Genomic DNA, 13,630 nt, shown 5'->3' on the forward strand with positions numbered 1-13,630 from the left:
TATTTGGAACCTAACATCTCTCGTATTTATTTTCAGGTTTTGGGAGCAGGTTTTTTCTTTTTTCTTGGCAGGGGGGAGCAGATCATCCTATGTGCTTATACCAGTCATTCTTATCCTTTGCTTATACCAGTTTAAGATTTTTTTTTTTTTACATAGTATTCTATAGTATATACAAATGGCCTTCTTTATACAGTTACAAAATACCACATTTACCAGAAAAACATACAAGATACCAAGAAGGAGCAAGGTGCATAGTGCGCTCTACTCTCTGGAGCTTTTGTGCAGATAAGTGGGTTTTGACATGTTTGGTCATGAAGCTTCTGAAAGTCTGTAAAGTGTAACCAAGAGAAGGAATCCTGCTGTGTGACAAATATAGTCCTACTGTCAGGATCCTCAAACCCACTGGAAAAAAAAATATTAAGGCTCTACAAATTGAAGAGCTTGAATGTCTTGACACGAAGCAAAAGATAGAGAATGGACTTCTGAAGTGTAATAATCAAGTTAGTGTCCAGCTAAGTTTTATCAGTATTGTTTTGTTACATAGGGTAAAGGTTTTGCCTTACTGGTTTTCTTGCAGTTTCTTAGAAAACTGTTTACTTAGGATTCTCAGTTTATTCGTGTTTTAGCTGAAATACAAGAGGCTGTTTTACAACAAACAAATCTTTGTAGTTCTAGCTATAATAGTGATAACTTATAATGTGATGATTCTAGCTATGGGGTCTTCATGATGGGTTATAAATCAAGAGTACTGATGTAAAACAAGCTGGAAGGATGGAACAATATTTTATAAATATATACCTGAGTTCCTAACCATGCTTACTGTGTTGCAGATTCATCAGGAAGGATGCTTTGTTAGCTCAGGTGGGATTGGAAATAGGGAGGCTTGTGTTTACCAGATAAAAAACTATGAGCATTTTTTCACTTGGACAGCTTCTCAACTGCAAGTCACGTTCTCAGTTTAAAAGCCAAGACCCCTGTAAATGTACAGGAAGTCAAGCAGATGCAAAGGAAGACAGTTACTGTGCCAGCAGTCCATTTTGCTTGTATTTGTGTAATGCATGATACAGTGGAGTTTAGGTTTAAGTTACAGGTTGGAGGTTTTAGATGGACAGACAGAAAGAGTAGTAATTTTTCTGTTTCCTAGGAACAATCTCCAAGCTTAGTCAAGACTGACTTTTTTTTCCTCTACTTCCTTTGGAAACTGCAGCTTTATAAATTTGGTTAGAAAATTGGAGCTGTGCCAGTAAAAGGTTCAGTTTAAATCAATAACTTTCTATGTTGGCATACCAATGCAAGTTTGTTCCACTAGACTTTGCAGTATTAAAAATTCAGTATGCATATTGCCACGTGATAAACATGATAGACATTTTGATAACTTTTTGCTCTACCGTGAGTTTTTAGAAACAAAGATTTGTACATCTTCATATGTATCCCAAGATATAAAAAAAAAAAAAAACCAAAACCAAACCAGCATGAGTAGTTTGGTTAACTATCAGCTGTTTAGGATAGATCTGTTTCCAAAATTATTTTTGTCTTTACTTTCCTTTTGTAAGTTATGATTGGTCTGTCTGTAGTTTCAGTGGACAACTTAACTGAAAGAAAAGCGCAATGGATAAGGAAAAATTACTTTCAAGCTGGAAAGATTACTCGTTGTTCAAGAAAATAGTGATCCCTAATAATTTCTACAAAAAATTAAGCTCTCTTGTATTTTAATTGTCAGTGTTTCTTGCATATGCTTACAAATTTTTTTTGCGTATTCTGTTTCAATATCAGCTGTTCCATTCTATTCAGAGAACGTGTATGGAGTTGCTGAAAGCAATTGAACTGTATCAAAAAAGGATTTGTTGTAAGTATGATCAAATACAGTAGTTAAAATTATAAGGAGGTCTGCATTGTGGAATCATTGAACAAGTGAAAAAGTAAAAATGAAAATGGGGAGCTACTAGTTTCATCCTGTTTAGAAATAAAGATAACGTTCCTTGCAGACAGCTAAAGGCAGACTTGCTTATTTGCTTGAAGATCTCCTAGTTCTTAAGTTTTATGTTTGATATTATGCAGTGATAGGTAGCAATAATTATGGAAGAAGGCTTGCTTTTAAAGGCTTTTTTTCCATTACTTGCTTGGCTTGTTTCAATTCAGAAGTGTCTTGTCTTAGAAATCCTAACTCTGTTCTGAACGGCTTTAGTTTTTTTTTAATCAGGATTGACTATGAAGAATACTGGGCTTATTACTAGTTTTATAATTAAGTAATCCATACTATTACGATGAATCTGATAAGGCTGACTTGGCTGTAACAGGTGTACAGTAATTAGTGGCAGTCATTAGTGAGAGACAGGGATCTCACTTGGGAAGTTTCAAACAGCAGGTTGTATTAAATGACCTCTAAATCTCTGCAATCAATATTGTTTGATTCTCTGCTGCTGTGATTTCTGGCCTGGAAAAGAGAATCCAGCTTTGGAGACATCTTTCAATGTAATTTCTTTTGTTGAATGTTATCCATATTTTCTCCAGTCTTTACTTTTTCTTTTGCCTGTCCAAAGAGAGTCGGAGATAATGTTTCAGGATCTGGAGGTAAAATTAGAATACAGAATAGTAGTGTATTGAGTTCAAGAAGTGTTCCACAGTAGCAGGCGAAATCTCTGATGCAAAGGTGTGCATACAGCATGTTCTACCAGAGTATGCTATGAGTCTGGATTGGATTTGACTGTCAACATTTGGAAAAATGACAAGAGGACTTCAAGAGATCTTCTTTCATTATATTAGGCCATTCTCCCTATTGATAGTGGGAAGAAATTGGTACTATAGGAGACAGCTGCTTTGGAAGACTAATAGATGAGGCCATAATGAAATGTTTTTGTAAGGATGTGAGATCATGAAGAGTATATGGTCCTGGTTTGGAAGTAGTCAACCAGTCAGTGTAAAAACACTTTTATTTTTCTTCATCTTCTTGTTTAAAAAACAATCAGTTAATTTGAAATAGAAAAAATTAAGGTATTTGACATATAAATTAAAAAATAGTGTTTCAATTGTGTAGAATGTTAAAGTTGTAAAATAATCCTTCAGAGTAATTTGAAAATAAATATTCTTTAAAATGAAGTACTAGATTTTTCATATGAAAAATTAATTTCTGTAGTCAAGCATGAAAAATGGAAAGCAAGAGAAAAGCAAGTGAATGAGCTTTGGGTAGTATAACTTAGAATTAACTTTAGTGAAAGTATGCTACCAAAGATTAGCTGAGACAGTCCAGGTGGTAAAAAAAAAACACCAACAAAAAACCCACAGAAAACCCCCACCAACCAAAACCCAAACAAACAAAAAAACCCAAGACTAAAAGATACTATAATCAAGACTGGGCCCTTTGAGTAATCTAACCAACCTGATTCTTTTGTTAAAGAAAGAAATAGCATGTTTCTCCTGTTGTCTTTTGGCACTGATGGAATTTTGTGATTCTCGTTAAGTATAGCAACAAATGTCTCAAGTGAATCAGATCTTCTGTTTAATAAATGCAGGAATTCCATGAAATTATATTATTTTTTCTGTGCTGCTTGGATTTAGAGTGACTTAACCTATCTCATGTTAGGCCAGTTTTAAAGCTGTTAGGAACCTATTAAATAACATGTTTGACCACTCATTTATTTTTCGTTAGTTCTGTCTCAGGAAGAAAATGAATTGGGGAAATTTCTTCGATCACAGGGTTCTCAGGATAAAACAAGAGCAGGAAAAATGATGCAAGCCACAGGAAAGGCCCTCTGCTTTTCTTCTCAGCAAAGGTATATGTGTCAGAATTACTGTCTGATTTACAAAATACATGGGATAATGGTAGTTGATTCGCCGTTGGGATAATTCATTTTACCATTTGAAATGTGTGAGGAACCAAATGATAGGAAAGTTATTATTGACCAAACCTGCTGTAGCATTGGCAATATTACTAGGTTGCTCTGTGTACTTTTGTCTGATCCTGTTTTTTGTCTTGTGGACCTGCTGTGTCTGTGTATCTCCAGATCCCCCACCTGTGCCCATTCAGCTCAGCAGTTCTAAAGCTCTACAGGTGCATCTGCACAGCCTCTCTAGCAGTGGGGTTGTAAAGGAGCTGATGTCAGGTCCCTCTCCTGCTTGGTGGCACTTCTCACTCTGCAGAGAAATGCTACAGCAGGTTTGTGGAGGTGTCTGGGTCCTGGGAGGGCAGGGAAACGGGTAAAGGAATGCCTTTTTCTGGGCCGTGGAGTCTCATACCTCAAGTAGATGGAAGAGAAAGGAGGAGTCTGAGTGCCATTTTCTGCTTTCACCTTACATGATGAAGTCCCCCAGGAGAAGATCCTAGATTCCCCACTGAGCTCATGTAGGTTGGGTAGGACCAAATCACTAAAAGGTAAGGAATCCAGAGGGACACAGATACACACAAACACATGCTGTTACCCAGAGCCCTTGATGTCTCACTGACTCTGTGTTTGCTCAGAGTTTAAAAGTAACAGTACCTGATGGCATTATGAGTATTGTGATGCTTTTCTTTAACAGGGTTGGGACTATGAAAGTTTGAAATTCACCATCATTTGCAAGGGAAAATTCTATTCCATGATATTTTACAGGATTTTGGGGGGCTCTTAACTCTTGTGATACTTTCCAGCTTTAGCTTAACAGTGCAGCTATTTTGGCTCAAAATAAAACATCGCATACAGAGCACTGAGAATTTCATGTGTTTATCTTGGGCTAGAGTTTGGCCATTAGCACATCCAATAACAGCCATGAATGGGATCTTTAAAACACATGTAAGGCACCTTTGAGCAAAAGCCCTGATGATTTGCTTCTTTATAAAGCTTAACTGTTTATAGAAATACCAGTGTATGACGTGTCTACATAAACTGAATTGTCCTTTGAATGGCTGGGTAAGTATTTGTAGAATGAGAAAAAAATTGGGGGGGGGGGGGGGGGGAGAAGGTGAAAAAGCCACACTAAGAAGTTCACATTTTATTATATCTCTTACTCAATGCATTTTTAAGGCATCTTTTTAAATAAATTCACATTAAAATAAAAACAATTGTTTATCTGTCTTCTCTTGAGCCATCCTCAAGCTCATGTTGAAGTTGGGACCTGGTCTTATTTATGTTGAATGCCAATAGCTAGCTCAGTAGCTGGAGATCAAGAAGACACAATTTGCTCATTACTGGAGCTGAAATGAGAAATTCTGTTATGCCTAGGAAGTCCCTAAATAGCACATTAAACTAACTCTACACTGGTGTGGAACTGATTGAACCTATTCCAGTGAGGTGGCTGCTGGCAACCAAGAGGAAAGGAGAAGCAGCAGGAGGAAGCAAAGCAAAAGTTGGAGTAGTCCTGTGTAGTTCTGAGATCCCGTTAGGAGCTGAAGTGATGGCATAGGGAAGACAACAGTGTCCCCTACTGCCTTTCCAAAGTGTAGATGCTGGAAGAAACATTTAAGAAAATGCCTAAATCCTTCCAAAAGATAAATGTCCTTCAAAGGAATTGTTCAGATTCCTTTAAAAAGAAATCAGATAATTATCTACTTGACAGATTACTTCTTTATTTACATGTACATTTGAAGATTAAAAGGCTAATGGAAGTGCTTTTTCTGAGGCTTAACATGACAATCCTGATACATACCACAGATGTATCCAGCAATAAATTACCTCAGGTACATTTTTAGAGTTGTTAAATGCAGCTTGCAAAGAGGAATGTTAATAGCATACATACAAGCAGCTTGGCTAACTACAATACATATAAGCATTAGAAAAGCTTCCTTTTCCACTCGTGTGTAAGTGAAAGGTAATAGGAAGGTTGCAAACACAATATTCATGCAGAATTACCCCATTCATGTGAAGCCCCAACCAAGCTGTAGAACCATCTGAACATACACTAGCACTTAAGTGAACCATTTTGGCTGTATGTTTTTTTGATTGCTAATAAAGTGTCAGTAGTTGTATTAATCCGTCTACCTTTGTGGAACAACTTCTTTAACATCTTCCTCCCTTTCTTTCCTTCATGCCTTCCCCCAGATTAGCGCTGCGTACTCCTTTGAGTAGATTATATCAGGAAGTGGAGACTTTCAGATATAGAGCCATCTCAGACACATGGCTGACAGTAAACCGAATGGAACAGTATCGGACTGAATACAGAGGAGCTCTACTTTGGATGAAAGATGTGTCTCAGGAGCTGGATCCGGATCTTTATAAGCAGATGGAAAAGTTCAGGAAGGTATGAAGTTTCCTGTAGTTTCCTAGAAGGGAATAGCTGATGAATGACAATGAAGCGTGGTTTTGATTCTTCTGAGGAAGACATAATTCAGCAGCACTAAGGATGCCATTTATCGTAACTAATCTTTTCCGTGTGACAGCACTCCAGTTAATCTGATATGGAATACAGTATCCTTCACACAGTGGGCTGTGAGGAAACATACGATAGTAAGAAACACCATTTTTCAGTAGTCTATTCAACTTCAGCCTAAATCTTTATAATTTAAATAATATATATATTTAAAGAAGGTTATCTAATTTTAAATACTTAGCTGTGAGGCCTGAATGACTAATGGAAGAAGGTATGTCTGCTGTCAGCTGGGCAAGGGAAAATTGATTTTTGCAACTAAAAAGTACAGAATAACAGAAATGCTGGAGTATCTGCTGCTAAATTTTTGGGTGCAGTTAAAGACCAACATTTTCAAAACTGGCTATTGTTGAATTTTGGGGAGGAGTTGCAAATTTGGAATTTGTTTTTAAGTTCCTCCTGCAGTTCAGCATGACTCTTGGGCAACCGCTAAACACTAAAGCTGCTAAGAATGCACTCTCCATAAATTGTCTTCATTCAGTGTCATTCAAGTTTGCTATACTCCTCCCCTCCCAAAGGGCTTCCAAAGTTACAAGTCCTAGGTGGTAGTCTGCAGATTTGCTACCAGGTGCAAGTATAGAATTTATTTGGACTGATCCTGTCCCAGTCAGTTCAGGAATGCTCATGAGAACTTCACATTTGCTAGTGAGGCTCTAGAGCCGATTTTGTTAAAAGACAATAATGTTCACAATTTGCTGTTTATAAATCTTGACTATTAGGAGGAGTTAGGATCCTAGGTATAACATGGTGGCTTGTGCTTTGACTAAAGGCAGTAAGAAAATTTACAGGACTTATGTGATAATTGAAAACAGAGGCCTAATAACATTGTATTAAAGTGTATGTGCGTATATGCATGTGTGTGTGGCTTAGAGACAGGTAATGTACAAAAGAGAATCCCTGTTCATCGATGGCTTGAGCAGTCTCTGACCGAAAGTGTTTGGAGATGAAAGATACTTAATTCATGATTTTAAAAGCTTGAATAAACCGTCCTAGCGGGAAAGGTCTGGCACGCATCTAGGCTATGCCATTTTTTGTAAAGTGAAGTGGTGACAATAGCAATTAAGGAAGGGGTGGAACAAATGAAACCCCAGCTAGTCATCTAATCTTTATTTAATGCCTCAGTACAGGATATTCCTGTAAGTCTTGTGGCACCAGACATGTATTTTATTATGCCTTGTGGGAAATGTTTATAATGGCAAGTTCTTGCAGGTAAAATAATTGGTATGGTCTTGGCCTCAGCCAATTGCTTATGTATAATGTTTGATTTATTAGAAAAACACTTAAAAAATGGAATGTTAGAATGAATAAAGCAGTACTGGTAATGGTCATACAAAACTGATTTATAGCTTTCTTGCAAAACAAATGCTATGGAAGGTATAAATTATATAAATGGCAAAGTAATTACAATAATGTATGCTTTGTATGGTAAGCTGCTGTAGTTAAAAAGTTAGATGTGAAATTTCAGCCATCTTGCTGTGCTTCAAGGTCAGCAAAAATAAGATTTTTTTTTTTTTTTTTTTAAGCTCTCACAAAACTTAGTAGTAAAAATGTGGAAATACTAAGTATTTTGAAATATTTCTAGGTCTGAAATGAGTTATATTCTGATGTAAAGAAATAATGAATGTAGATTCTAAAATTCTGTAGCGTTACCTCAAATAGTTTAAAAAAAAAAACAAAAAAAAACTTGGAGAAGGTCTTTTGAACCTTTATTTCTTTCCTCTGACTGGCTGTCAACTGAAAACCTTTCAGATCACATTGTAATGCAGAGAACAAAAAGCTCTATATTTTGTAGCTGACAAAGTAAAGAAATGCCCTTGGTATCCACTTCCCTACATATCCCATCTGTGCAACAGGCATGTCAAACTAGTCTTTGAAGATTTTAACACTTGCAGAAAGTAAACTTTTTCTTTTTTCATTTTGGAAAAAAACCCCAACATTTCAAAAATAAAATCCTCAAGCATAATGTATCTAGATAGCTGTTTCTGAACAAGACACAACAGTTTGTTTTTAGTGCTTTACAAATATAGTAGTCAAATAAAACTAATGGTGGATGCTATAGTCCTAAATAATTAAAGTAGAGGAGTTATTTTTATTGTCTTTTTGTTCTATTTGCTTGCAGATCTTAATTGTGCCATAGTGTGGCAGTGTAATGCTGGGTTTTTAGGGCTTATTTTGGATCTGTAACAACAATTTAAGAACTCATGCTAGTTTTGTGTTGAGAAAGATATCATAATTACTGATGTAAGGTTTTTGTTTCTAAAATATACCATGGCCAGTGAGAAGTGTTTGATCTGGAACTGCATATCTAGTGATACACCAGCAAATAGTTAATGAAGCTGATCATGTTGGAGTACTTGAAAGAAGTTTTCTTCAGACTTCTAATTGTAAAAATCCTAAGTATTACTTTAGTAAACATCTTTTTTATTTCAAATAAACAGTGCTGGTTTAGTGATCTTTAATGCACCTAGTGCATCAGCAGTATTTGTATCACTTGGTTATAGGACTGTTTTTCAAGTATGTAGCCTTTTATAATGTAATCCTAAATGTATCATTATGTATACAGATATGGTACTTGTGCTTGGAGACCAAAGCTAAATCAATCCAGATGGGTTTTTCGTACCTTCCTTCAGCATAGCTCAGGCTAAAAGATCAATAGTTGAGTCAGTATTTTCAGAGCTGATAAAATCTGAGTTAAAACATTGGCATTTTTGTAGCGCTCTTTCAAAACAATGAGGTACTTGAAAGAATTTTCTAATGCTGTTCTCAAGGCGTCAGTCTAAATATGTGAGACCCACCAATACTACCATTTTCAAAGTGTCCCATAACACTGCAGAACAGCCTTTTTACGTTGTTATCTACTTGAGTCAAACCAAAGAAACAGGTGAAGTATTTACTTTTGCCTGTGGACTTCCATAAATGCTATGCACCTTCGTTCTTTTTTTTTTTTTCTGTTAACATTTTTTAATGGATACTCCAGTGCTGTTCTAGGTATAGAGGTCTTCCATCCCAAGTTCAGAGTTTGAAGTGCTGCTTGAGAGGATCTAAACAGTGCCTTGGCAATGCTGTGACATTGAAAAGAATTTGTATGAGTTAATACCCCTTTACCAAATTCTCCACCACTGGTCAGGTTTTTAAGATTATGAAATCCATGCTGTTTTATCTGTCTGGTGGCTGTACACTATAGCATGAGCTCTGCCGTGATGTTGTAAAAATATAGACCAAGTTGCCCAAGTGCTGATAGTCCCCCAGTGTCCTTCCTCCAGCTCTGAAAAATTAAGCTTTTCCATGCCTTTCCTGAGAAGGAACATGCCAATGTGCTGGGTGATAGGCTATGCCACCAGGCAACAGTCTTCCATATGCAGCCTTACAGGAACACAGAAGAGGCTCTGCTGTTCAATTTTACTTAGCTAAGCTATCTCAGATGCTTATACAATGCAATATAGACTTTCTCATCAAACCTAGACATTACAGTACCACCCATAACAAGTAAAAAGTGAGACCTGAAAAAATTATCATGCTGACCTTTAGGCTAACTGTAAGAAAAATTACATCTGTGACGTGGCAGGATATATATCATGCTACATTGATAAACCAAATTAATCCTTTCTATATTTGTTTTTCATTTCCATCATTATTCTACTCCTCTGCTTCCCCTTCATTCTGAGGCTTGAACCAAAGCTGGAGTAGCTTTGTAAATACCAGCTGGCCATGCTGGGATCCCTGAGAGAAGCCATACTGCAGCGGTGTACTGAGAACTGAGTACCTGGAGGGCTGGGCTCTGTTTCTCCCTGTTGTCTAGTCCTCTCTGCCTTGCCAAAGTTACTTTCCTAGGAGCTCTGCCTCTGTATGAATCAAACGAAGCTCAGATGGGAGAAAGAATAGGTTGAAGCTATGTAATGGTAAGGATGCATGGGCTGGTTGCAGCAGAGCTTTGTAGATGCTATGAGATTCATCTGCTTGGAATACAGTGAAAGTCCTGTATCTATCTTGATGGTACTTGGATATTACAGCAATAAATATCTGAGTTTGTAAAACAGTATGTATTAGATAGGTTACTGTCTGGAAAAAGAGTTGGGTTTTGATCAATATATTTGCATAGGATCTGTGGGGGAACAAGTAGCGTGGTTTGTGCTGGGCCTCTTTGTTCTGGAAGATTAGAAAGGCCCTACCCCACAGTGCAGAGCCTTGAACTACGTCAGTGGTGTTAAAGAAGTGGAATAGATCCTACCATGGACAAGAATTGTCAGAATATTCCCCAGAAGATCCTAAACAATTATAGGACCCTTAATGCCTAGCTGTTACTTTGCATGCAGCTGTCAAGAAACTTGCAAGCTTGCAGCTGAGTTGTTTGGGCACAGTTTATCTCGAGTTTCCTCATTGTAGGACTCTATATACCTGAAACAAAATTAATGCCCTTAAATGGCATTTTAAAGATAAATCTGACAAGAGAAAAGGAAAGGCAGTGAGAAAAAGGAAAGTTCAACAAGAAGAACTCATGATGATATAACAATAGCTTAAACTGTTGTTTTTATAAATGTACTAATGTAGGGAGTGGCTGATCTATGCAAGTTCTCTGCTAGATGACTTTTAAGAAATAAAAGTTAAAGCTTGTGTGGACAGCTGGGGAATAATGAAGATCTAAATAAATCCATTGATTAAAAGGTCAGAAGGGAAACGCTGAAGTGTATGTATTCATTGTAAAGATCTCAGCAAGTGTGGATAAGATACATCTGCCGCAGCCTTACAGGGAAGGCTCAGGACCTACATCTCTGTTCTGTTGCTGTCCCCTTGCCTACTAGCACTGCCTGGTATGAGTGCATTTTGGCTTGTGTTATGATGAAGGGGCTGTACCATGTCACAGCATCATCTGCTACTCACCTATCCGTTAACAACAGCTGCGAACAGCCCTGCAAACTTGGAGGCACTGTGGAAATGTGCTGGAGGATTTTTTTTTTTTAATTCTCTCTTACATTTGAAAACTCTTGGAGAGCTGAGAAAATGCAAAAAGCCTGGGGAAGGAGAAAAAAGAGATATGATGCTTATCTTTGAAATAAGAACAGACTTGGCAGTTGCCATCCTTGTAAACTTAATTTCAGTTCCTGGTAAAAAAATGAAAAGGAAATCTGTAGGCATTTGGAGGCTAACAAACTGAAGAGTAAGTAAACACCACAAGTTTATAAATAACATTACAGATTTTTTTTGTTATTTTGCATTTTTAATCAAATTATTAAATTAGTAGGAAAAAACTGCAAATCTGGATTGTTGCAGTTCCTTATGAGTGATTACTGGAAAAATGAATTTAACTTTGCTAGAAAAATAAGAGCTTTAAGGAGCTGAGAGTTGAGAATATTGGCTGAGGGACACTAAACAAAGTTTCAGAGGATCATAGAACATGAAGATGGAAAATACCTTACAGATCAGCTAAACTCTCTTCCTGCCAGGACAAAATTGTGCATTTGTAATATATTTTTCAAGTGTTTTTCTACATACAATAAATATAACTCAGTTGAAGGTGACACTCTTAGAAGTTTTGTGGATATTGGTGATGTTCTAGTTAAATTATTAAAAAGTCAACCAAAAGAAAATGTGCTAATGATAATTACATCTGCAGATGATATTGAGCTGGAAAGTCTTTTGGTTTTCCAAGCAGCGAAGTATACCAGTGTCTCAAAGAAAAATGTCTTTGGCCGTTGCAGTCACAGTGGTGTAATCAATAGACTCTCAGCTGCCATAGTAACAAATAGCAGTGTAAGTGATTGATGTTTAGAGCCAGGTATGGTAGTCACTGTTTACCAACTTCGGGGTTTGTTGTTTTTTTTTTTTAAAAAGTTGTAGACAGCAATTGTCTCTGTTTCTTTTTAGGTGATACTTCCACATTAATTCCCAAGGTTAACTTCATCTTGAAAACTTAAAGCACATTTGCCTTTAGGTGACAGAAACGTAGGCCTTTGCATGTGAGAGAGCAGATGATGATTGTTGTGCTCTGGAAATGTCAGAAAGATCTGACTAGCTTTAGTAGACCACACATTAGATATGAGATGTGTGGCACTATAATGTGAAAAATAATGCTGGCTTTCATAAAATCTATTAGGAATGTGAGATGGTAAAATCTATGACTTTGATAGTCCATCTTTATCACTCTTGGTTCAAAATCTTCCTTAAACCCCCCCCCCCCCCCAATCTGTTTGCTGATTTAGATTGCTGCTGCTCATTAGATGAATAGGTGAGATTCCAGGAGATCCAATAATACTTGCTGCAAGATAGCTGCGTACTCTAAAATTAGTAAAACGGTGTCACACTGCACTCTGAGAATCGCATCTTAGTGTAGCGATGTGATGGCAGAGATAGAGATAACAGCATGCTCTTACAATATGATGATAAGCAACACCTACACATATCACTTCTTGTGACATGCCTGTGCCACCAAGAGTATGTTTGGTTTCATTCTGGTGGGGAATAGCAGTAAGAACATTATTTTTAAGTGTTTTTTTAATATGAAAGTTCATGATGTTGGAAATGTTAAATTTAATGATTTACCTGGAAATTATGGTAGTGAAAAACAAAACACACAAAAAAAGCGCTCTTTATACAAAATTGTAGGTTTTGCTTTGTCATTATTGTCTCTCCTTGTAAAAGCAGATGGAGTTTCAGTGCTGAGTGTGTTTTCTCTGTGCAGTTTCTGCTGTAATGTTTTTTCCAGGTTCTCCAATGTCAAATTCAGTAACATTAAGTGGAGAAACCAAAACATTTCAAGATACTTTACATACAAAATGCTCAAGTCTTTCAAGGCAGTTGTGAAAGATGCACCTTTTTTGAAAACATGACCGTAAGCAGAACTGTTCTTCACAGTATAAGCATTTTATAGCCTTATAACTTTAAATTACGATTTGAAGTACCATTTGTAAGAATCAGGGTAGACAATAAGATAAAATCAATGATTTTCTAAAGCCATTTCATGTATATTATATACCACTGATGATTGTTACTGGGTTAAAAGCAAAGTAACAATCTGTGATGGAGATGCCCTTTTAAAAGCATGGTAAGAGTATGCCACTTAAAAATAGAAACAGGCTTCTTGGAACAGATTACATCATCTTAAGAGGTATTGCTTGTAGAATATAGTTGCTCCCAGAGATTGATGCTTGCCCTTGAGAGGCGGTTCATCATCTGTTCAGTTATTTTTAAGAAAGAAGAGTCTGAGGTGAGACTCAACAAAATGGCTGTAAAATAGAATAAAATGAAGTGCTAGACTACAGATACAATATATTTTTTAACAACCTTGTTTCATGTAACC

At 36.7% G+C, this 13,630-nt stretch overlaps 1 protein-coding gene across 4 annotated transcripts in view; it reads left to right on the forward strand.

The window, feature by feature from the left end:
* Positions 1–13,630, forward strand: part of ICA1 (islet cell autoantigen 1) — a 75,749-nt gene that overhangs the window by 18,135 nt on the left and 43,984 nt on the right. For all 4 annotated transcript variants that reach the window (XM_072851487.1, XM_072851484.1, XM_072851485.1 and 1 more), the window contains exons 5-7: positions 1,774–1,846; positions 3,647–3,770; positions 6,012–6,210. In XM_072851487.1, the coding sequence (XP_072707588.1) occupies positions 1,774–1,846; positions 3,647–3,770; positions 6,012–6,210 (396 nt within the window). The remainder of the gene's footprint in view (positions 1–1,773; positions 1,847–3,646; positions 3,771–6,011; positions 6,211–13,630) is intronic.

The sequence above is a fragment of the Ciconia boyciana genome, chromosome 2, assembly GCF_034638445.1.
Source record: "Ciconia boyciana chromosome 2, ASM3463844v1, whole genome shotgun sequence".
In the NCBI taxonomy this organism is placed as follows: Eukaryota; Metazoa; Chordata; class Aves; order Ciconiiformes; family Ciconiidae; genus Ciconia; species Ciconia boyciana.